Source organism: Vicugna pacos, chromosome 19 (genome assembly GCF_048564905.1).
Source record: "Vicugna pacos chromosome 19, VicPac4, whole genome shotgun sequence".
NCBI classification, from domain to species: domain Eukaryota; kingdom Metazoa; phylum Chordata; class Mammalia; order Artiodactyla; family Camelidae; genus Vicugna; species Vicugna pacos.
Window position 1 is genome coordinate 36,331,917 of NC_133005.1, and position 26,016 is coordinate 36,357,932.

General features: G+C 39.4%; 2 protein-coding genes across 6 annotated transcripts in view; one reads left to right on the forward strand and one right to left on the reverse strand.

The window, feature by feature from the left end:
• STAU1 (staufen double-stranded RNA binding protein 1) overlaps window positions 1-8,566 on the reverse strand; it is a 49,425-nt gene extending 40,859 nt beyond the window's left edge. For all 5 annotated transcript variants that reach the window (XM_072944366.1, XM_072944364.1, XM_072944363.1 and 2 more), the window contains exon 1: window positions 8,429-8,566. The gene's annotated coding sequence lies outside the window, so the exon portion shown is untranslated. The remainder of the gene's footprint in view (window positions 1-8,428) is intronic.
• LOC140687220 (uncharacterized) lies at window positions 7,385-24,298 on the forward strand. Its single transcript, XM_072943532.1, has 4 exons — window positions 7,385-7,465; window positions 8,202-8,804; window positions 19,648-19,760; window positions 23,778-24,298. Exons 1-3 carry the CDS (start codon window positions 7,385-7,387, stop codon window positions 19,720-19,722), a joined length of 759 nt encoding a protein of 252 aa, XP_072799633.1. The 3' UTR covers window positions 19,723-19,760; window positions 23,778-24,298.
• The last annotated feature ends 1,718 nt before the right edge of the window (window positions 24,299-26,016 follow it).

Below are 26,016 nucleotides of genomic sequence, written 5' to 3' on the forward strand. Positions count from 1 at the left end.
TCTAACTGGTCCTACAGTATTTTAACAACCCACGTTCTTCTTTCTGAAAACTATACTGCACTAACAATTCTCCAGTCTAGAACCCTATTGTTCCACAAGCTCATCCATTCAAAAGATTAGTATGAACGAGAACTGAAAAGGCCTCTGAGCAGCCCAAACAAATGTTTAAGGCCACCTCATACAGCCCGTTCCTTTTACCGGGGGGGCTTTCCTCAATTCAAGCCCATCTATGCTTAATGATTATGGTAGGCTTGGTTTTCAAGTTTTCCAGCCCAAATCTGAAGTTAAAAAAATTAGAATGGAAAAAAGGAGCTGCCAGAGACAGACATCATGACAACACTGAGAGACAACTGCCAACAATTTAACAGCAAAGAAAAAAGGGGGAGGGAAGAGAAATACAATGTCTGCAGACACGTGGATTTCTAACATCTCTACACAAATGATATCTGAGATTCATATACACCTTCACACTTCCATGAGCAAACTTTTTTTAATCCGCAACCATTTCCAAAGCCACCATGATGATTACCAGAACATCTATACAGCACTTACTTACTCCAAGCAGCAGGGTTAAGCCCAACTCCCTTTCTTTTCCACTCAAGAAGCATACTAGAATGCTAGGGGGTGAATTAAATTCATCGCTTTATTCACTTAATAAATAAATATTGAACATCTACTATTTGCAGGCACCATTCTGGGCACTAGAGAGAGAGGAATACACCAATAAGATGTAGTCCCTGTCCTCATGGAATTCACATTTATATAGGAATAACCTTGGACCCAATACAAATTTACATAACTAATTCACAGTGGCATTTTAATTAGTAGTGACAAATCATTTATAATACATATCACCTCATAACTGAAGAAGACACAAAAGAACATAAACGGTCCCTTGGCAGCAAGACACTGATTTAGGGTAAGGGCAACCAGCTATCACATGACTACTTGGGTGAAGAAGAGAAAATCCCTCATTGGAAATCCGAGTTTGGGTCCCAACTCTGGTGCTCAGATGAATTACCCTAAGCAAATTACTCTGTAGGCTTCAACCTTTTAAATTGGGCTACTACCACCAATTTCATATGATTAATGAACAATAATTACATGATTCCTGGGTGGATCTACTGGAAATGTAGGTGAAATGCTTGTAAACTATAACATGTCACACCAAAGTTAGCTGTTAAACATCACTTTCTTAGGGTACACGGTAACCAATATTATAAAATAATATTAACAAACCATGTTCAAAACACTTTAAGAAAGAAAAAATGTAGCAAACTTAGAAAGAACCTCACTGCTTCGAAAAAATGTTTTTTACTTTATTCTTTTTCATGTTTGGTGCTTAAATAGATACATTCTCAGTTAACAGGGAAACTACTTCCTTGAAGCAGTCATACTCTAAATGTTACAGACTGTAAAGCTTTGCTCTACTACAAACCAAAAGGAAACGTATTTACCTATGTTTGACTGCCATCTAGGTAAAGGGTCATGGAGCTTCAATGAGCAGGTTAAACTGTGCAACAAAGAACATAAGCCTCCAAGAATAATCAGACTTATCATTACATATAAATTATCTTCTGACAGAGGAAAGGACTGCCTAGCATTTTGTACCAAATCACAATGGCATTAGCAGACAATGGCCTTATTTGTACCAGGGTGGAATCTGCAAGGGTAGAAAATTCATGCTTCAGTTAATTTTGATCTATAGAAAGCATGAACTTCAAAAAAGCAAAAACGGGAGAGAATCAGACAAGATCTAGTTAGATCATAAAGCTCATGCCTGAGGGGAGCTGACAGAGTAACAATTTAACAAGCATTATCTGCTCACTTCATTCCCAGAAAAGACACATTTCCAACACCTTTTTATGATTGAGACACACCTCAGCTGAGGTTAAAAACACAGAATGCAAACTCATGAACTATCTCACGAAAACCCCAAATCCAAAGGCAGATTTAATTTCACTGACCTAGCCTTTTCAGACTAGCCATAAAAGATGACTACTGCCTAAGAGAACCAAAGAGGTTTCTCATTCAAGGAGATCACCCACTCAAAGAAAGTAAAAAAGAAATTGTTTAGGAGGCAGTTCAATACCAAAAGGAAAGTTACATTAAATATTCTGAATACCATTAACCAGGAAATGAATGTTAGAAACGGCTGGGAAGCAAACAGAGCAACAAAAATTAACTGCAGGCTTAGTTAACTCATTTCCAATAAAGCAGAATATATTTCTAAAGAAATTCATTTTCATAGCAACAACCTTGTCTATAGTTAATAAATCATTTTTAATAAAATTCATAAAGGATTATAGCAATAATTTAGCAAGAGAACCTCCTTCAACACAAAGTCAAATGAAACATCCTCCTCCCCATTTACTTCTAATCCCCACCTCGAACCTTTGAATCAGCTTAAAAGTTTTAGTTTAATTTGACTGCAGCAATCTATCACCACAAACAAAAGGAACCTGTAAATCTTTAAACTGTTTCAAGGAAGTGACCAATAGCATTAATTAAAAAGACTGAGTATTACTGAACCAGACTTTTTTCCAAATTGATCTACAGTCCTAGCGAACAAAATTCATCCTAACTGCAGTGGGTAGGAGAGTTGGGGAGAAAGAACTGACACATAGAATAAATTATCCTAAACAAAAAGCACCTGAGAATAATTAGAAACAAAATGTGGTTCAGTGGAAAGACCTCGGGACCCCGCTCTAGTTACCTGGCCTCCTAGATGGGCCTCAGTACCTCAGCTATTACAACCCTTCCTCGCAAAGGCACTGCGGAGTATCAGAAATACAACATAAAGCATCTACTCAACCTTTAGCACAAAGGAAGAGCTCGATGAACAGCAGCTTTAGCAGCTTTTATATTATTACATAAATTCAACCTGACCTTTGAAATTCCTTTCCTGCATCAAATAACTCTCACCCTGTAATCCAAACCTGGCACATGGTAAGAGCTCAATAAATAGTAGCAAACATTATTATCCAGCAAATTCACTAATTCTGTCCTCAGTCATATAAACATCTATAAATATAAATTTATAGTTACATACCACTTGTAAAAAACATTTTAAATGGGAATAAAGAACATGCTGACTAAAATCAACCCACACTTACTGGGCAACCAGTTCTAACACTACTTCAAATATAGAGACAATCTGATGAACAACCATTTTCACTTCGGGAAAAGACCCCAGGGCACTTAAATAGATTTTTCTTAGACTCTGCAGTCCAGCAGACATAACAAAAAGCCCCTAGGACAATTATGACCTCTGTTCCATATTATAATACAATGATCTGTTTTGCTTCCATTACTGTTAATAAACTCACAAAGTCATCACACTTCTCTTCCAAATTAGATTCCAGATTAAACAGAGGCAGATGGGCTACAGATTTAATATTTAGAAGACTAATTTTTAATCAAAAGCAAAAATATTCTTGGATAGATTTTTTTTCTACTTTGGTTTCAGTAAATATACTTTGAGGGAGCCCCCTAAATATACGCCTTCAACAAACAACTGAACATGTGTGATTCCAGAAAATATAATTAAGTCTAAAGAGAATTTGTTTCTTCCTCTACTTATTTGGTGACATAAATGACTTTACATCAACCTCATTCCCTACTATGGAAATGTAAATATTTTTCAAATAACACAAGCTATTTGCAGTAATTTCCCCATTTTACCATTTTTTAAAGTAAATAATTCTCTTTGGTGAGGTTTTCTACAGTTCAGAGCATTAAGCATTAAGTCAACAAAACATCCAAGCCATCATCTGGTGGCACTTGTTAAGATCAACATAGCTACATATTTATAACCCTATTATCTCCTTAGGTGAAAACAAAGGATTTGGTCAACATTATTCAAACTTCATAATACTTGATTTATAGGTAAGCACATCTTCATGCAAAAGTTCACTAAACAACTTCCTTTAAAAAGCAGAGTTCTGTAATCAAAGCAAAATTAGAAACAAAAATCAATAAAGCTTTTAAAGATCTAGGAATACCTTACAGAACTGTCTCAATTTAAAATGAACTGTGGTAGCTATGCATGCTGTGTGCTGTTTTAATTTACTTAGAAATGTATTGAAAAATAAAATGGATTAATGAATTAAAAGAGATGGACAAATGGAATAGACATGTGATAAAGCAAATATAGTAAAATAATGGCAGAAAGTAGGTGGTAGATACAGGGTGTACACTGAAATTCTTTAAACTCTATTGTATGTGTGAAATCTTTCATAATAAAATGTTGGGGGGAAAAAACTATAGCAACTAACATGTATTCTCATGGTTCAGTCTCTAACTTGTACACTATATTTTTTGGAACAGAATAAATGCTTGATTTTGACCAGGTTTTATTTAAGGAAAAGCTCATACAAAAAATTACACCAGAAGCATTTTAACCACAAAGGTCTGTCACCAGAAGTTAATTTGAAACAATCTGTTACAGTTCTAGTGTGAAACAAAATCTGTCATAAAATTCTCTAAACATTTCTGAAGGCCCCAAAACCCTGTTCTGAGAGAAAGAAAGCAACTCCAAAAGCTTTCATTTGATGGGGAGGAATCTACATTTCCCCAAATTGAGCAACTGTCATTAAGTATGACATCAAATAAGTATGACATTCAGTTTGGAGGCTCATAAACAAGTCCTCTAGAATTGATTTATGACACCCCATAAAGAGATATCTTTTTCATGAAAGTTTCATCTTTATGCTGGTGAATTTCATTTTTTCTCCATCTATTAAAAGGGCATCGGAGAAAACTGTCCTACAAGCTGAGACCCACTCTGTGCCTCCTATAGTAAATACTGTTGTTGTCTTATTCGGGGAGAGACTCCCGGACAAAGGAACACAGTATAGCCCCATGTTTAATGATTACACATGGACCGTTAATGGGTTAGACTTCAGAATTGGGGACGGGAGTGGGGGAAGTTCCATGAGTCATGTTCATTTCTAAACTTAAGATAATGTGAAGAAGGGGAGGGTATAGCTCAGTGGTAGTGCGTATGCTTAGCATGCACGAGATCCTGGGTTCAAACCTCAGTACCTCCATTAAAAAGCAAATAAATAAATAAGTAAACCTAATTACCAACCCCCCCCAAAAAAAACCCCAAAACACACTGACGTGCAAACTTAAGATGTGTTACAAATAGGCTTTCTGGCCGAATCTTAAAAGAAAGCACTCTAGTCTGAACAAACTGGTTTTATGGTAACAATTCCAAATACTTAAAAATTTTACATAAAGCCTACTAGGAAGAAACTAAGCATTTTTAAAAATAAAGCACATTTTGTGTCCTTACTTAGATACCAAACTGGGTTTTTCTTCCCCCTAATTTTAAGAGGTATACATGTCCCTCCTCATCTCCCAGGTTTTAGTAACTAAAACATAACATACATGTTCACTGTACTTGATCAAGAGCAAAAGTAAACCTACACAACTGAAAACGATGATGCTACAGGTCTAAAAGTTGAAAATTGTTCATGATCAGAAATTTTAAAAACAAGTAACAAATATAATTTTTCTGTCAACTTCCATTCTAGGGAAGATCGCCTTTTAGATGATAAAGAAAAACATGAACATGCTGTGAATTCATTCATATTTACTAAATTGGCTTGTAAATATAGCAGACTGGGGAGGGGGCGGTCTTCGGAAAATAATTCCACAGCAGTTTTGAAATCAAAATCCTTTGCTAATTCTTAACCTAAGGTGATAGCAGTATATTTACACAACTACTGTAAAGAAACTTGGCACGTTTTATTATGAATTATTAACTGTAGGTTTAACTTTGACACGAAGTTATTCTCCATTAAAAGTGGTTTAACAGGTAGGGCTCCACCAAAAAACAGGATTAGGGGCATGTGTATTTCTGATTGCTTTCCATTATAGTCATTAATAGCTCAAGAAATGTTGCTTTTGCACACAAAGAAGCAAGGCAGTATTTTGGATGACTTTGAGGAGGATAAGCACTAAATCAAGTGCTGCTTGGTTTGGGTTTTTTTTTTTTTCCCTGCTATACAGTAATCATGTATATATAAGCAGAGATAAGAAGCATAACAAAATGAGAACTATGATTCCACTAAAAGTAAATTTTATGACCGATTAAGAGTCTGGGGCAATCTGGGGGGAGGGAAATAGCTGAGTGGTGAAGCACAGGCTTAGCATGCACAATGTCCTGGGTTCAACCCCCAGTACCTCCACTAAAATATATAAGAAAAAAAAAAAAAAAAGAGTGTGGCAATCTGGTAAAATATGATATTCAGATGGGCTATTTCAAAATAACCCAGTTTGGGGGAAGGGGTACTACATGAAAGAAGACTGACCTTGGCTATGAGTTAATAATTATCAAATCTGGGTGACCAAACCATGGGGGTTCTCTATACTATTTGACTGTTGTATGTTTTCCATAATAAAAAGTTTTTTAAAATTAGATTATTGACTGCAGTGTTAAAACATCATTTCCCTAACACTACAGTAATTTTGATACAGCAGAAGACATGCTTTGTATTCCTTGTACACTTGTTTGCTTAGGTGTTTTTAAAGAGTCATCAAAACAAAGACTAGTGGGGAGGGTATAGCTCAAGTGGTAGAGAGCATGCTTAGCATGCATGAGGTCCTGGGTTCAATCCCCAGCACCACCTCTAAAATCAAAGAAATAAGCCTAATTACCCCCCAACCCCAAAAAGATTCTAAACCATTTCTTGATGGTTAAGACTGTGGCAGAAAATTCTAGGAAAATGTCAAAAACAGGGAAGCCACTTTGCATCCCTGTGTGTTATTCACAGATGGGTGTAAATCAAAACAGTTCAAGTTCAGTAAGGAAATTTACTACCTATGATTCAGGAAGATCATTCAGGAGAGCAAACACACACGCCTACTCTTTTGTAAATCTGAACTTCCATAAGTTGAATTTCCTTAGTGAAGGGTACACCTATACAACTAAGAGCAGAATTAAAAGAAACTCAGTATCCTTAAATAACGTAGCTGTTTTAAAAATTCCACCTGTCACTAGGATGACTGAAACTGCTCCCTCTTCAATCCAACTGTATTTTTAGTTTTTACTTCAACAAGGAGCAATGTAATCTACATTTGCTAAGCATACTGATTCCTGAAAGCCCAAAATTAACCAAAAATCTGGTCTATTTCCACTACCCTCTAAACAATTAAAGCTACAAGCAGAAGGGAAGAGTGACCTTAAAAACGTCCCCACAGCCAGAGAACAGAAGCAGAACAGACTGAAGCACACATCTTCGCCCGAACAGAAGAAAACTTCCACATAAGCAATACTGCAACACGGAGGTGGGGCAAGGGCTTAAAAGGAAAGTCGGCCAACAGGGACGGAGGGAATAAAAGCAAAGCTGCAGTGAAAAAAAGTTAGAAGTTAGAGATGCAGCGCAAGAACGGACAGACATTTTCAGCTTTGGACACTCGCCTCCAGAGCCTGACACAGAACAAGTGCTCAGGAAAGGTTTGCTAAACTCAAGGAAAGCTTCTGCCAGGAACTTTCCCAGAAATGGAATGACAACAAGAAACCGGATGACGGCAGAAAAAAGGACAGGTTGCTCATACTAAGGGAGCTGGTGAAAATCTTGCAGTTGGCTCAGCGGAGGAGATGGAAATAACAGCATCTATCTTTCACAGACTGCCTACTTACAGTGTCCCAATTAAACGTACGCCCCTTTCAGATGTTAACAACCCAAAACAATGTCCGGGCGCTGGCGGTAGGCACGCTGAACATTTCTGCCTCTAAAGAAACCTAAACGGGTAGGTAGGTCAACTTCTGTCCATTCTACCCATTAAGTTATACCTTAATATCACGCTAATAAATTATGCAGACGGTTTACTGGGACACGCTGTGGGTCTGGCACTCTGATAAGCGCTTTACACGCCCCATTTCACTGAACCTTAACAGTCTTAAGAGGCAGGGAAGGCATTAGCCCCTTTTTCCAACCAAGACACAAAGAGTTTAAGCGACTTGCCCAAGGGGACAGAGCTGGGATTTACACCCGCATCGGACACCTGGGCCGCGCTCGTAACCATTACGCTACGAACCCGGCTGAGGAGATTTAGATGCTCCGGACCTCAGGGACTTGAAGCGGGGATCCCCCCCACCTCCCGCCCCGGGAATAACTTCGGCATCCCAGCGCGACAGGAGAAATGAGGAAAGGCGGCGTGGCACCTGTTTCAGGGCGTTTCACCTGCAGCAAGGGGTGTTGGGACTGGGGCGCCCTGGGTCCAGGCCGCTAGGCCCCCTGAGGCGGGGGGCGCGGGAGAACCCGCCTCCTCCGGGAAGGCCCCGCGGGCGGGAGAGAGGCCAGGGGAAGGAGGCCGGGCGCGCGGGCCCGCCGAGGCCTAAGCCCCACCCGCCGCCCATCTCCCCGAGGCCGCGGGGCCCGCGCGGGCCCTGCCAGGCCCGGCCTGGCCGCCTCACCTGGCTGCTGCCCCGAGCTCGTCCCCCGGCCGGCGGTCCTGGGCGGCGGCGAAGGCGAAGACGACGGCGAGGATGGGAAGGAGGAAGGACGACAGGAGACGAGGAAGGGACGGCAGGAGGGAAGAGGCGGAGTGGCCGCGGAGGAGGCGGGCGCCGCCGGGCCGGGGGTCAGAGGAAGGGGGAGCCGAGCCAGACGCGGCTGCCGCCGGCGCAAACGCTGAAGAGCCGCTCCGGCGCCTGCAGCTCGGCAGGAAGTGACGGGGGAGGGGCCTGCGCCCGCCCCCGGCCCCCGCCCGCCTCCATGCCGAACCCCACCCCCACCCGCAACCAGGACCACAAGTCCCGGCGGTGCTGCGGCCGCGCCTGCGCTCGCAAGGTACGCCGGGAGCCTAGTTGGCAGGCGCCTGGTTCCGCCTGAGCCTCTAGGCCCGCTCTGGGCCCCGGGGGCTGCTGGGAGTTGTAGTTCCTCTGGGAGTGGCAGGCTTTTCGCAGGACCCCAACGGCGGCTGGGCCTTCTCTCCTCCTTCCGCTTCGCTCTTCCCTTTTTCTCTTTGCGTCTCTCCTCTTCCTGGGTGTTCGTTACTCTTTCATCTCCTTCCCTCAATTCCTACTTTCGTAAATATTTATGAAACACCTGCTAAGTGCAAAGCACTGCTCTAAGAGCTTAGAATATAGTGGTGGTCAAACAAAAAATCTCTGCCTTCATGGAGCCAACGTTCTAGTGAGAGTAAAACACATAATAAAATCAGTAACTTTTATAGTGAATTAAAAAGGCAAGACATGCCAGATTGCTGTTTCTTTATACAGCCCTAGATAAAGTAAGTAGTTTTTTGCAGCCCTCTTAGAGGTTCAGGTTTGGAAGTGGAGAATCGTGGACCTCTAGAATTAACGCTCAGCAAAGAATAACGTACACATTGTGAGAAATCCAGGAAACAGTGAGTGAAGGGACTGCAGGTGTCCAGGCCAGCCTTTCTTGCTCACTCTACGACTACTTAACCTGTTACTTTAAAAAAGTTTATTTTCTCTACCTCTCTCTCAATATCTCTCAATTTAACTATTGCTCAATCTTTCTTGCCAAGGCAATACAGTTTAATTTGCATAAATTCTTGACATTTAATGCTGTGGCTGAAGGGGCCTCTCCAAACAATGCCGTGGGACCTTGCCCCAGCCACGGAGGGCTCTTTTCTCTGGGCCAGGCAAGGCTCCTTACTTTTGCTTCTTATAAAATGCAATGAGACTAAATTTTAGGACACCGAAAACAAAGGAATTTCACTGTCCGTGAAATTTAAGTGCCCATCCAAGACAGTACTAAGCAACATTCAGATACTATCCTGCCCTCTGCTAAAGGTGAATTTTTTTCCTTTCTAACTTCCAAGCCATCTAGATTCCATAGCTCACTTCGGTAGAGGAGCAGACACAGGGGTTTCCCTAAACCTAAAGCTGAGGTCCTCGCACAATTTCTCCAAAGATGTAAAGGTAGAAGGGAATGTTCTGACCCATTTTATTGACACCCTGGGGACCCAAGTGACAGGCTTATGACTTCTAGTCTCAAATTTCTTCCCTCCTTCTATACATTGAGATGAAGATCCCTCTTTTCCCTTTTTTTCCCCCCCTAACCCAGACTTTGGATTTTATTCTGTGACTTGGGCCTCAACAGAGCTGGGCCTCCATTTCCCTCTTAGTTAAATAGAAACAATAATTTTCTGTTTTACCCCAGGGTCATGAGAATTAGTAGAGCTTCATAACCTGTCTCATCTTCTCCATCTCAAGAGTGACAGGATGCTCCTTAGTGTTGCAAAGTCCTAAGTGTGCTGCTCTGAGCAGCCAAGGCTACTACCTGCTCTCCTTAGTGACTGATCACCCATCATTCTGGGGATCACTTGTCCTTACAGCATTGCCTCCCCCTCCTTCTCCCTAATACCCCGCAACCACCAATCTTTTTACTGCCTCCTGCAGTTTTGCCTTGTCCAGAATGTCATATTGTTGGAATCATTCAGTTTGTAGCCTTTTCAGATTGGCTTCTTTTACTTAGTAATGTGCATTTAAGTGGCCTGTTTCTTTTAATGGCTTGATAGTTCATTTCTTTCTCTACTTTTTAATAGATACATTAAATAACAAGAAGTATAACCTTTAGATAAAAATCAACTTCTTATAGGACTTTTATGAGCTTTGCATGTTCCCATTCCTTATTACAAATACACAGAATTTATCTTCTAGGAAGGGACACACAGTATTTCATATAACTTACTTAATGGTTACAAGTTCTAACTTCCATCTTCCTCTTTAAAAAAAAAATTCCTTTATTTGTCAAGAGTCAAGAAAACTTCTGACCCTTAGAAGAGAATCTGACTGACAGTCTCTAGTTACAAATGAAGAAAAACAAATCTAAGTGACCCCCTCCTGAACCCCAGCCAGCTCACGGCTCACCTATGCCTCAGTTAAATAAAATTCTTTGGTTACACAAGGTGAGAGTTCATAGTTGTTCTCAAAAAAAACAGAAGTATTAAATCTTCAGGTGGTTGTTTTACTTTTCTCTCCTTTTCTTTCTTCTATGTTTTTAGCTTTAATTAGTCGCTATCATTCTAACCCATACATAATAATCTGGTTTGTGTCATCTCCTTCAAAATGAAGCAGATTTGGCTGCACAGAGCCTGCTGAGTGGGAGTTGTGCCCTACAGATAGGTACTTTTTATTTTACCACAGTCCCTGGTTTGTCCTCTTTTCTTCATGTACTCTCCCATTCCTGTTGATATTTGAGTTTGTAATGCCTGGCCTACAGTGTAACTGCATGAACAGAATGCTGGTCTGTGGAGCGGAAGACTAACCAGAAAGACAATGAAAGAATCTCCAGATGCAATCATGATAAGCACAGGAAGCAAGGGAAAAGGGTGTTGTGAAGGCATTATGAAATCCTAGTTTCAGCGTTTAGGGCCAGAGCATCCAGAGCCATGGTAGCTTTAGCAAAGATTGGAAGGGACACGTAGGTGGTACCTAGGCAAAAGCAGTGCAGATGTTCCAAGTAGGAGGTAAAGGATGTACAAAACCCTGTGGTCCAGGTCCCAGTTACTAAGCTACAAAACAAACCACTCCCAAATTTAGTGGCTTAAAACAACAGCAATCATTTTTATTGTCTTTGTAGATCTGTGGGTCTGGAATTCGGAAAGAGTGTGGCTAAGTTTTTCTAACTCGGGGTCTCTAATGTGGAATGGGACCACTCGGGACAGAGCACCGGGGCCTCTCTCTCTCTTCAGGAAGCCTTAGGGCTTTTCCATGTGGCCTCTGGGTGAGCTGCTTTGAACTTCCTCACAGCATGGCAGCCTCAGAGCCATCAACTTGTTTACAATGGCAGCTGGAGGCTTCAAGAGTGAGTATCCCATAGAGCTAGGCAGAGCTGCATGGCCTAATGTGACCTAGCCTTTGTTGTCATATAGAGCCACATCCACTGCTGTTTACTGGCTACAAGTCCAGATCCAAGAGTAGGGGAATGAGACTCTACCTCCTGATGGGGAAGTGGAAATGGCAGGTCTCCAGTTTAGAGGAGACTCAGGACCAGAGATGCAATGTGTGAGTGAGTAGCATCTGGGAGGTAACTGAAGACTTGGGTGTGGATGTTAATGGATGTTAACACCTGGCAATTATCTCTGCTCCAATCTCATAGCCCCTTAGCATAACTTTGCACCCTTATAATTATTCGATTATTTGCTGGTTTTGCTCTGTCTGGCTAGGACTATGTGATCAACTTTCATGAGAGCAGAACTCTTGGACCATGTCTTGGTCACCATGGTATGTATCCCTGACCCTTAACATAGTATCTGGTACACATAAATTTCCATCAACTACTGAAGAACCACAGCCTCTCTTTCTCTGCTGGAGTCTCTAAAAAACAAGGAATACCTGTAGGACTGATTGCTGTATGTCAAGGTCACCTACAGTATATGTTGCAAGGGGAAACAAGTTGAGAACGACCTGCTAGTCTAGATGAGTAATCCATGGGATTATTTGAGGTAGACCGATCTTCTAGGGCTATTTCAGAAATCTTCAGGGAGCCAACAGTTAGAGGATATGGTGGAAGATCCCATTTACAAAGAAATTTTAAAAATTCCTAGGAATAACTTTCCAATAAAAATGCACAATCTATGTGAAGAAAAAATTTTAATTCCACAGAAAGACACAGAAAAAACTTCAACAAACAGAAATATAAGCTATGTTCTTAGCTAGCAAGACTCCACATCATTAAGCTATCAGACATTTAATGAGATTTAATCAAGACATTTAATGAGATCCCAAGAAAAACAAACAGGATTTTGTTTCGGAACTGGATGAGCCATGTCTAAAATTCTTACGGAAAAATTAACAAGAAAACATTTCTGAAAATGCCTGACCACGTAGTGAGCGTATTATAAAGCCTTACTAATTACAACTATTAGGTACTAGCACCTAATTAGTTCCACAAATCAGCGGAAAAGAAAATAAATTCCCAAATAGACCGAAACACATGTAAGCATTTAGTATTAAAGGTGGTATTTCAAATTGGTTAACATGGATTTCATTCAGTAAGTGATTTGGGACAACTAGCCTCTGCAAGAAAAAAACAGAATTAAATCCGTACTTCATCCCTTATACCTGGAAAAATGCAAAAAGGAGCAAAGACTCAAATGGAAAGAAGGAAACCATAAAGGTACTAGAAGAATCCCTGGGAGAATTCTTTTATAACCCTGAAGTGGAGAAGACTCTTTTAACTGTAACTTTTTAACTTTCCTCAGAAGCCTTAGAGGAAAAGTTCGATACAGAATCATTTGGCTTCATGAAAATATAATCATGGGAAATAAAAAGACAAATGACAAACTGGAAAAAAATTGCATCTGAATCACAGAAAAGGCAAATTTCATAACACATAAAGAGGACCTAAGAAGTAGGGGGGAGGGAAATTAGATGAAGGTGGTTAATTATAAGATAAATAAGTATGAGGGATATAATGTACAACATGATAAAGATGGTTAACACTGCTGTACATTATAAATGAAAGTTGTTAAGAGATTAAATCCTGAGCCCTCATCACAAAAAAGATTTTTTTCCTATTTCTTTAATGTATCAATATGAGATGATGGATGCTCACTAAACCTATTGTGGTAATTGCTTCATGATGTCTATGTATGTCAAACCATTATGTTGTACACCTTAAACTTACACAGTGCTCTATGTCAACTATATCTCAATAAGTGGGAAAACAAAAGAGTTTATATGAATAACAAAAAGATTAACAACTCAATAAAAAATGGATAAAGATAGCAGCAAACAGTTCATGGGAAAGGAAAAACAAATTGTTCTTAGAAATAACAATATGAATTCAAGGAAAAACAGATTGTAATAGTAAAAGTTTGGAAATAATATCAATGTCCATCAACCAAAGAGTGGCTAAATGAATTATGACAAATTCATACAATGGAATAATAATCAGCATTTTTTAAAAAAAAAAAGGAATGAGAAAAGACACTATAAAGAGAATGAAAAAAGACAGAGACTTGGAAGAAAGAATTTGCAAGTTACATATCTGATAAAGGATTTGTGTCCAGAGTACACAAGGACACTTAAAACTCAACAATAAGGAAACAAATAACCCAAAGAAAAAAATGGTCATAAGAACTGAATAGACACTTCACCAAAGAAGTTAAAGGGATAATGGTGTCAAAAAAACATAGGAAAAGATGTCATTAGGGAAATGCAAATAAAACACACACACACACATACACACACACAAAATGAGATGCCATTACACACCTGACAACACCAAATAGAAGAATGCAGAGCAACAGGAATGCTTATTCATTGCTGACAGGAATGCAAAACTGTACAGCCACTTGGGAAGACAGTGTGGCAGTTTCTTATAAAGTTAAACATACACATGCCACACAATCCAACAATCCTAGTCCTAGGTATTTACACAAGTGAATTGAAAATTTATCTTCACATTAAAATCTTACACTGATGTTTTACAGGAGCTTTATTCATAACAGCCTACCCTTGGAAAACCAAGATGTCCTGCAACAGGTGAACAGGTAAACAAAAGGTGGTACATCTATGCAGTGGAACATTACTCAGAAATAACAAGGAAAAGGAGCCAAGTTTGCGGAATAACACAAATGAATCTTGCATCTCTCTAGGTGCAAAAACAGAACCCAGAAGCCTACCTAGTTTTTATTCCATGTTTATGACATTCTGAAAAAAGCAAAATTACAGGGACAGAAGACAGATCAGTGGTTGTGAGGGTTGGGGGAGGGGGAGGTAGTTGACCAAAAGGCTACACAGAAGAATATTTAGGTATTGTAGGTGACTGATCTGGTCTGCATGCTAACGAAGTGGTAGATACATTACTCTCCATTTTTCAAAACCATTACAGAGTAAACTTTACTGGATGGAAATGTTTGAAAAATCAACAAAGATTCCAAGATGAAATGAAGACTATTAACAAATGAATCTCACTGATGGGGCAGGGGGGAAAAAGGAGCTGACCTAATTAACTTTAGAAAATGGTGCTTTGACTGGAAACTGTAAAGCTAAAGGCAAAAAGAACTGCATGTAAACACTGCACTCTAGTTGGTAAATTTGCTTCTTGCAGGGCTGAGAAATGTAAAAGTATTGTGAATTGAATAAAAACAAAATTAAATATCAAAATTTGGGGGATGCAGTTAAAGCAATACTTGGAGGGAAATTTGTAGCATTAAAATGCTCACATTAGAAAAGCAGAAATGTTTCAAATCAAGTCTCTTAAGAAACTTTCTTAAGTCTCTACCTTAAGAAACTAGAAAAAGAAGATTAAACCCAAAGCAAGCAGAAGGAAAGACTAAAGAGCAGACATCAATAAAATTTGAAAGCAGAAAAACAGTAGAGAAAATCCATGAAACAAAAAGCTAGTTCTTTTCTTTTACTTTTTTTAGCCAGGGGGAGGTATTAGGTTTACTTACTTATTTTTTTAATAGAGGCACTGGGGATTGAACCTAGGACCTTACTAAGTGCGTGCTAAGCATGGACTCCACTGCTGAACTATACCCTCCCCACAAAAAGCTAGTTCTTTGGGTGAAAAAAATCAATAAAGTTGATAAACCTTTAGCCAAACTAATCAAGAGAAAACAGCCAGAAATTTTATGGTAGCTACAGAACACATATGTTTGTTAATGAAGAGACCACCTCTGGATTCCAGAGGTCTGGAATGAGACATAAAAAAGTGATAACAGTATTTGCCTCTGGAGAGAAGGACTGAATAGCGAGGGATGAAGTGGGAAAAATATTAAAAATACCTTTTAGTATTCTTTAATGTGCATATATAATTATCTACTAAATGTAAATAAAATGCCTTATTTTTTAAACAAAACATCTTCATTTGGGGGCTGGTACTTTTAAAAAGTATAGTCATTCATTCGTTCAATATTTGGTATTTATTATTTCCATGCATTTTTATACTTACACTGCAAATAAAGGCTTCCTAAAATAATATTATCTTGTATATTTTAAAAGTTTAGATAAATAGCATGATACTATTTGAATTATTGTATGACTTGCTTTTTTCCCCTCAACATTCCATCTTTGGGTAGTTCATCCATATTTATCTACAGAGCTTTAAAGTAATATATTTAAAATTTTGTTTTGGGGGTGGTAACTAGGATTGTTTATTTATTGTTTTAACAGAAGTACTGGGGATTGAACCCAGGACCTCATGCATGCTAAGCGTGTGCTCTACCACTGAGCCATACCCTCCCCCTACAGAGCTTTATTTGGTTCACTTTCACCGCTATAGGGAGCATGCCACCAAATGAGTATACCATCTTGTATTTACCCAGGCTTCCACTGAGGGACATTTTGGTTAGTGCCATTTCTTGCTATTGCAAGCACTACTACTGTCAGCAGTCTTTTGTATCTCCTCATACGCCTGGTAGATCGTACGATCCCAGTATTTGTAATTGGCTGTTTCACCAAACATTCCTGAGGTGCCCTCATCAAAGGCTATCTTACCTGTTGATTTTTAGAGGTCTATGAACTGTAGATATAACTTATGGTAACTCTATCCCAGTGCACGTAGACTTTGGGAAAGTCGGGGGGGTCACAGTCACTCAATGATTTATTTATTCCATAGAGTCTTAGATATTTACTGAGCATTAACAATGTGCCAGACACTGAGAATACTGAAATGAACAAGACAGGCTCCTGTCCTCATGGAGGTTACGTGAAGAGCTTATCTCTCTTTTTCTCTCTTGGTCTTTTTCTCTCGCCCATTGTCCTAAAAAATTTTCATTGGGTTTTGTTATAGGGATGTTATGGACTCCGGGTAAGTGAGTGGGAAGTAGTGATCATGAGTTAGTTAGTTCTAGGTCAACAAAGTGGCCCCTGCTGGCTTAGCTGACCTGGTTAGCTCTCAAATTTAATACCAAGTAACCCAGTGGGAAAAACAAATCCCTCATGATGAGTTTAAATTGATCCTGTAGGAGAATTCATTGCTTAACCCAAGGTTATTTGGAAATAGGAGGGTGTATTTTCATATTATACTGGAGGCAGAAGACTAAAGGGAATAATTTTCTCTGTAACATTAGAAACATTTTTGGTCAGGCAAAATAACTTTTGGCTTTGCGCAAATTATTTCTCATGAAGAGCACAAGTGCTCTTGTTATATTCAAATATTTCCTAGTCTCTAGATAATTTCTGTTCTACTACAATTCTTTAAAATTGAATTTCTTAAATATTATGTGTTCATAGTTTAAAGAGTCAAGTAGTTTTAAGAAGCTTATCATGAAAGACAACAGCCCCGCCCACTCACTTTGAACTCTCTCAGCTCTTTTGGTTTCTTCCTTCATATTTCTAAATGGATATGCCTGTACAGATAATTCTGGATTCTTCCATTTAGACTTCTTCTGTTGCTTACTATGGTATATGAGAATTTTGTTCTCTTAGTTCTGTTTCCATCCACTCCAACACACAAATATCCCCTTCTCTCCTCCTTCCAGTATGTTTACACCATAATTCTAGATTCAATCAATATTTACATTATTAAGGCTGTATAAGTAGCATTCACCACTGAGTATGTAGAGCATTATGGTTAAATTTCATTTCTTACCTAAATTTCTTTCCCTGAAGTTCTTAGTTGCCTTGGTTTTTCATTTTCTTGTGTAACAGGATGTTAATAGGGAACCATTTCAGTCTCAGTTTCAGCGGATGCTTCCCCATTCCAAAGTAAGTTTACCTAGGCGGGACTTGTAAAAGAGGTGATTAAAAACTGGTTACAGCAACTTTATTCATAATTGCCAAAACTTGGAAGCAATCAGGATGTCCTTCAGTAGGTGAAGGGATAAACTGTGGTACCTTCACAAAATGGAATACTATTCCACACTAAAAAGAAATGAGAAATGAGCTATCAAGCCATGAAAAGACCTGAAGGAAATTTAAATGCATATTACTAAGTGAAAAAAAGCCAATCTGAAAAGGCTACATACTGTATGATTCCAACTATATGACATTCCGGAAAAGGCAAAAAAACTATGGAGACGGTTAGATGAAGGTCAGCGGTCGCCAGGGGCTTCGGGGGAGGGAGGGCTGACTAGGCAGAGCACAGAGGATTTTTAGGACAGTGAAACTATCCTACTTGACACTATAATGGTGGATCCATGTCACTATACATTTGTCCAAACCTATAGAATATTTATCACCAAGAGTGACCCTTAATGTAAACTATGGACTTTGAGTGACAATGATGGGTCAATACAGGTTCCTGATTGTAACGAACGTACCACTCTGGTGAGGGATATTGATAGTGGAGGCGCCTGTGTACGTGTGGGAGCAGAGCATACGTGGAAAATCTCGGTACCTTCTGCTCAATTTTGCTGTGAATCTAAAACTGCTCTAAAAAACAAAGTAAATTAAATCTACTAAATTAAAAAAAATGAAAACTGATTTTGTTATCTTTGGTTCCTTTCCTATTCAAGAGCATAAAAGGGCTGAGGCTGAAATTTCCAGAGATTAAAGAATATCTCCCAAGAGAGCTGCTGAGGAGATGTGACAATACCTTTGCCCATTTGTGGGATGGGGAGGAGGAGGATGCTTTTTCTTTACTTCAAGCCTAAAGAGAGGCTCTTCAGTCAGGCCTCTTGAAGAGCTTGCTGTGTCTCCGGGAGCTCAGGTGACGCAGTAAGTGGTGTCTGACTCACGCCTGAGAGGTGTACATGAAAAGCACTGCGGCTGGCCAGCTGCTTTGATAGTGGCAGAGAGAAGAGGAGGTGGTGTTCAAGGGTGCATGACAGTGTCCTGAGGACCCGACTGGGCTGTGCTGGGGAAACACTGGCTTGGATCTTGCCTAAGAGGTTTGCCCTGTGGTGTGAGGTGACCCAACAAAAAAGGCTGGATGCCTGGGGGCGGAAGGCAGAATTGTAAGCAGTCATCAAATCAAGGGCTCTTCAGGTTGACCGAGGCCCCCCCCATGGGGGGGGTGAGATGAGGGAGGGTGGAGGAGTAACTCTGAAGCAACACAAATGCCAAAAGCATCCTGGAAGAGGTAGAGTCCATTGCAAACACCTGCCGAGGTCGGAGGGTGCCCACACTGCCTCTTTTCTTCTGCCTCCACGGCCGCTCTCTCTCCTGGAGGAACCAGAGGCAGACTCCTGAGTGGAGAAGGCTGGTGGAAGGCCTGGGTGGGGAACTAGAGAAGCCCACTAGGCCTCCCCTTTGCATCTCAGGTAACCAGCCCAAAGCAGCAGAAGGGGAAATGATTTTATTTTAAATAAATTTGTAAGTTTTGACTCATTAGAGTGAATCAAATGAATATTCAACCATTTATGCTCACAAAAATGGCAATTTCATGTGATTCAGCTTAATGCAGAAGAGTGGACTTCTTTTTAAACAAATCTGGGGGAGGGTAATTAGGTTTATTTATTTAGTTTTAGAGGAACTACTGGGGATTGAATCCAGGACCTCATGCATGCTAAGCCTGTGCTCTACCACTTAAGCTATACTCTCCCCACTAAGAGTGGACTTTTAAATTACTGAACTGAGACCTGTTTGGGAGTTTTAAGTGATGGAGAGAGTTTGATGACCTAAGAGTGACTGAAAAAGTCATGAGATTTGCCCTAGACTTCATTCAAGGGTATGAGGGGAGAACCGGCTTCCCAGAGACAAACTGAACATGCAAAGAATAAACTTTGCAACCAGGAATAAATTTGTTTTCTGCCTACACCCCATAGGTCCCATCTGTTCAACAAATTGGCTACACTTCGTTTTCTATGTGTTTATCACCAGTCGATCCACAAAATCTCTGACAGGAATAGAAATCTCTCAGCAGATTCCAACACATCAGGTAACCTATTAACTTTTTTTTCTTGGTGACATTCCCCCACTCTACGGTTCTCTTCTCCTGCTCTGACTGCGACTGAGATCCCTCTCTAGATCTGCTGGAAGCTGCTGCACTAGCCCCTCCTTTTGCCTCCTTCCTGGCAAAAGTTTCCATAAATTCCTTTTTCATAGCTTTCTCCCTCATGCTCCATTCATTTTCTGAGGAAGGGGCAAACAAGAGAAAATGATGAGAGCTTACAAATCTGGGAATGTCTACATTCTATCCTCACATTTCATGGATAATTTGGCTGGGTATAGAATTCTAGGCTAGAAATCACTGTCCTTCAGAACACAGTTTTTCTTTCTCATACAGGCGGGGTGGGTAGCAAGGGAGAAAATCTGTTTCTTAGTACATTACACTTAGACAGGAAACCAACTTTTCTCTTACTTCTTCCTTGTCTTTTTCTGTTTCTCTTTCTTCTCCTCCCCCTCCTCCTCTACCTCCTCTGCTTCCTCTTTCTCTTTATTCTTCGGGATGGTGATGGGGAAAAATTCTACATTACTGAGCTGTCAAAAAGCACATGACTGTTTTCTTAACATAGATTTGTGTTTAAATAGCAGAAAAGAAATTTGGTACTTACACTTTGTGCTGTGTTTGAATTACTGTCATAGTGAAAACACACATACAATCCTGTGTTGCTTTTCTCAGTTAAAAAATTTGCTAGTACCTTGATAAATGACTTTTCTATCATTCCCAATACTACAACTCTTTCCCTTTTTTAAAAAATTGAGGTGAAATTCACATAACACAAAATTAACTGTTTTACAGTGAACAATTCAGTGGCATTTAGTGTATTCACATTTTTTGAGCAACCATCACCTCTATTTAGTTCCAAAACATTTTCATCACTTCAAAATGAAAACTTGTACCCACTAAGCGGTTACTCCCCATTCTCTCCTCCCCTAAATCTCTGGCAACCACGAATCTGCATTCTGTTTCTATGGATTCACCTATTCTTGATATTTCATATGAACGGAATCATAAAATGTGACCTTTAATGTCTGACATCTTCCACTTAGCATAATGTTTTCAAGGTTCATCCACATTCCAGCACATATGTGTAGACCTTCATTCCTTTTTATAGCCAAATAATATTCCACTGTATGGATATGCCATAATTTGTTTATTCATTCATCTGTTTATGGATGTTTGGGTTGTTTTCACCTTTGGCTACTATGAATAGTAGTGTTATGAGTATTTGTGTACAAGGACTTTTTTGAGCACCTATTTTCGGTTGTTTTAGATACATACCTAGAGGTTGAAATACTGAGTCACATGGTAATTCTATGTTTACTTTTTGAGGAACTGCCAAATTGTTTTCCACAGCAGCTGAACAATTTTTACGTTCCCACTTGCAATGTACAAGTGTTCTAATTTCTCTACATCTTTGCCAACAATCGTTATTTTCCTTTTTTAAAAATTATAGCCATCCTAGTGGGTGTGCAGTGGCATTTCAATATGCTTTTGATTTGCATTTCCCTAATGTCTAAGCATTCACAAGTCTATTTTATCTAAAAGACATAAACATAATAAGCAAACAAAAAAATCTCTTAGTCCCATTTTCTCTCCAGCTCCATCCCATTTTTTTCCTTCCCTTCACAGCCAAACTTTTTAAGAGTTTGCCAGTACTTTATTAAAAGATTACCTTTATTAAAAGAGTATCTTTTCATGGGCTGTTTGGCCATTTGGATATCTTCTTTGGAGAAATGTCTATTCAAGTCCTTTCCTCACTTTTTAGTTAGGTCATTTTTCTTTTTCTTTTGAATTGTCAGAATGCTTTATATTTTCTGGATATTCTCCTTAATTTTGAGGCTATCTGAATTTTCACTGTTGTAATGTCTATTAACATGTGAGCATTACACAATGTGGAAGAGAACATTTTTGCCTAATGAATTCCATTTCCCCACTTTTTTGTAATAGAACCCCAAGTTTATTTTTAGAACTATGTGCCCAGAAACAAATGCTATATTTTCTAGTCCCTCTGTTTCCATGCTTGGCCACATTGTCAAGCTGAAGGTATCTTTTAGACATCCAAGTGGAGATATTTGTTAAACAGATGAAAATTCAAGAATGGAGTTCAGGAGAGAGGTAATTCAGCTTTGACCCTGTTGCCCCCACTGCCTTCTTCCATCACATTTTGGCAACTCGCTCACATAATTCCCCTCCCCTCACCATCCTAGTGACCTCAACATTCTCACACACAGCCAATCTAAGATCCTGGTCATTGAGTTATAGTACCTTCTCATTTCCAGCAACCTTATCCATCCCATCTGAGTCACCCATCCTATGGCCATACGCTGGGTCTTGACATATCCAAAACATCATTCTACATTCTGGATACAATCCTTCTGGCTTCCATGGTCAATGACTAAGACTGTTCTTCTAGCTCATCAGGGCTCCATTCTACTCACCTATCTAGCTTCTCCCTTTCCATCAGGTTTCTTCAACCTTCATGCTCTTCCTTATTTAGCAAGATTTTATGGTCCGTCATTTTGATAACACTCTTTCCAGTACCCTAAACTCCTATGACCATTTGTATTTTGATTGTATTTGCCTATCAAAATCTGCCTATGTGCTTTGTCAGTGTCTATATTGGAAAACTCATTCATCTTCCCCAAACAAAACAAAAACCCACCTGCATCTAAATCAATCTTCTTCCAGTTGCCATAGGAGTGGTTGGTGTTTCTCCTATCCAAACCAATCCTTATTGCCTCCTCTCCTTCATGTGAACCTTACACTATCAGTGATTCATTTTCTATTCTGGATATCTAAGCATTAGCTCTCAATTAGATCCTTCCAGTCTTTATTTAAGCATTCAGGAGTCTATCTTATCTAAAAGACAAAAACATAACAAGCAAGCAAACAAAAAATCTCTTAGTCCCATTTGCTCTCCAGCTCCATCCCATTTTTTTCCTTCCCTTCACAGCCAAACTTTTTAAAAGTTTGCCAATACTTTATTAAAAGATGTCACTAAATCCAATGGGCATTTTCAGATCTCTTGTTGCTTGATCTTTCACGAGCATCTAACATGGTACATCACTCTCTTCTGGAAATATTCTTCTCCCTGGGCTTCTGGACCCTACTGTCTTCTAGTTTTCATCTATTTCTCTGATCACTCCTTTTCTTTTTAAGGTCTCAGAATGAGAGAGATGAAAGTGTTTTGCAAATCTGTGCACTGTAATTAGCAGAAATCATTAATATTTTCATGAGAGAGGAAAGCATATGGAGCAAAGTTGGAAGGCAAACTGGAAAATGAAAGTAATGGTTTTGTTGAAATGGTAGGATATGGGTGTTATCTTCTGTCTTTCTCAAATTTTCTTTATACTCTGTTTTGTTTTAGGTTAACATGCATTAATAGTGTTTTAACAACAAATATAAATCAAGCATTTTTTTAGAAAAAAAAATCAATTCATAATACCAGTTCTAAGAATGTAAATGTTGGCTACAGTATGGTAAACTTGGTGTGGCTACGGGAGGAAATGAGAACAAAGCTTTTTTTCAAGGAAAAATTTTATTTACTCACAGGTCCCAGAGAGGGGATCACTGTGTGCCAGGCATGATCACAGAGGAAGCATGGGGTATTGGTCAAGTGGCAGAAGACAAGAGAGAGGGGAAAGCCTGAGCCAGAGCTTTTACTGGAATAAGAGTAAACAGTTTAGTACTGATGAGTTTAAATAATGCCAGTGGGCTCTGGGCTACAGGGGTCGTCTCTGGTTGCCTGGTCTTGGGCTGAAGTAGGGAAGGGGAAATACTGGCGTGAAGAGTGAGGTGGCTGGAGCTATAGAGTAGAGATTGGTTGGTTTGCTTATGAAAGATGTGCTCAGAGCTGAGCCCTTTGCTATCTCTGAGAATACAGTAGCCCTGCGAGGGGCAGCCTCTCCCCATCAGTAAGCTTTCGAAGATGTCAAAACATCAGAAAATACAAAACCTAAAATACACGATTAATACACCACCTTCCAGGGAATTGCATTTCTCTTTCAGATGTTGACCTGATATTCTCCATCAAATAGGAGAAGGAAGGATATTGCTTTGACACAAGACAGCCAGGCACTGCATGAAGCAAGCATGTTACAGCTGCAGCTGTTGCATGCCTAGATCAAAGGCCATGGACAGTATTACTTAGATTAAATGTCCTCTATACTTAAAAGAATAACATTACCCAAGGCAAACAAAGTATACCAGTGAAGCAAAAGCTTTTTGGCAGGTGTGGGCATGAACTGAGCTTCTGAAAGGGAAGAGCCAGCTGGACAAGTTTTTGTTTGTAAGCCCTAGGAGAACACAAAAGGAAGTAACAGCCAGTGGGGTGGGAGAAGGAACATCCTTCGGTTTTCTCCATTGAGAGATAAAGGGGGAGAATCACGGCTCAGTTAATGTTGTGATAAAGGGTTGTTGTAAGGAGTTCAGGTTTTGGTTTTAGATGGACTTGGGTTCCAATTCTGTATTGGCCACTCATTGGCTTCTTTGGACAAGTCAGTTAATGATAATAAAAAACATTTATGGAGCACCGTGTGTCAGGCCCCCTTTTAAGTGCTTTACATGTATTAATTAATTTAACCTCCACAGCAATCCTGTGAGGTAGGTACTATAATTTCCTCCATTTTATGGATGCAGAAACTGAGGCACAGAGTAGCAAAGTCACTTGCTCAAGATAAACACACTTTTATTAAGTGGAGGGAACTGTTTCCGACGGAGCCTGCCATATATCCCATATCTTTCCAGTAAATTCCTTTTCCTGCTTGACCTAGCCAGAGCAGGTTTTTGAACTCTCAAGTGAAACAGTAAATTATGGGTTTTTTATGCATGTTGTCACACTTGTATAAAGAATTTAGTGCCATATAAATGGTAGATATTATTTATGTTCAAAATGGATATATAAGAAAGATTGTAAAGTGAAGAAAGGATTTTTTTAAAGTTTTTTTGGGGGGTTGGAGGTAATTAGTTTTTTTTTTAATTATCATTATTATTATTTTTAAATGGAGGGACTGGGGATTAAACCCAGGATTAATGTTAAAGTAAGTTAATTAAGAAAATATGAAACTTCATTGGAAATTGGTGTTTGAATATTTAAAAACAATCTCAGATTTACAAAAAAAGCTGTGAAAATGGTTCAGATAATTTTTTTTTTGTCCTTAACCATCTGAGAGTAAATGCTGACTTGATACCACATCATCCCCAAACACTTTAGTGGGTATTTCCTGCAACAAGGACTTTTTTCCATGTGATACACACATCCAAATAAAATGAGTATGATATAGGACTATCATCTGATCCTCAGACCCCATTCAAGTTTTGTCAATATGCCCAGTAATGTAACTTGGAGCAAAAAGATCTTTGCGTTCAGACTGTTCCGTCTGGAACGGTTCTTCAGTCTTCCCTTGACTTTCTCGTCCTTTTAAGGATTTTAAACATTGTAGGCCAATTATTTTGTAGCATGGTCCTCCATTTGGGTTTAACTGAGGTTTCCTCATGATTAATTCAGGTTATGCATCTTGGGCAGGAAAATCAAACATCGAGAGTGGTGTGTTCTCATTATATCTGATCAGGTGGCACATGACTGGGGTTTGTCCCATTGTTGACGGTGTTCACTCTGATCACTTGATTAAGGTGGCATCTGTAGAGTTACTCTTTTTTCCATTTTATTAAGGATTTTGTGGAGAGGTACTTTGAAATCAGATAAATATTCTATTCCTCATCAGACTTTCAATTTCTTTTTTATTGAGGTATAGTTGATGTACAATGTTATATAAGTTTCAGGTGTACAACATAGTTCACAATTTTTAAAGGTTACATTCCATTTATAGTTGTTATAAAATATTGGCTATATTCCCTGTGCTGTGCAATATATCCTTGTAGCTTATTTATTTTATTCACAGTAGTTTGTACAGACTTTCAGTTTATTTTTCTCTTTTGCTCAACAGGTTATGATCTGTTACCTATTTTTAATTGAGATGTAATTCACATAGCATAAAACTCACTCTTTAAAAAAAAATCACCCTTTTAAAGTGTACAATTCAGCAGTTTTCAGGATACTTATAGCTTTCTAATTCCAGAACATCTTCATCACCCCCGAAAGAAAGACTGCACCCATCAGCAGTTCCTCACCATTCCTCCCTCTCACCAGCCACTGGCAACCACTCATCTGCTTTCTGTCTCTGTGCATCTGCCTGTTCTGGACCATTTATACAAACGGAATCATAAAATATATGATGGCTTCTTTCCC

Coding starts and splice junctions, on each gene's coding strand:
- LOC140687220 (XM_072943532.1), top strand. CDS start 7,385: ATGCAGCGCAAGAACGGACAGACATTTTCAGCTTTGGACACTCGCCTC. Junction 7,466..8,201: donor AGAACAAGTGCTCAGGAAAG/GTTTGCTAAACT, acceptor TTTCACCTGCAG/CAAGGGGTGTTGGGACTGGG. Junction 8,805..19,647: donor GCCGCGCCTGCGCTCGCAAG/GTACGCCGGGAG, acceptor TACACCCCATAG/GTCCCATCTGTTCAACAAAT.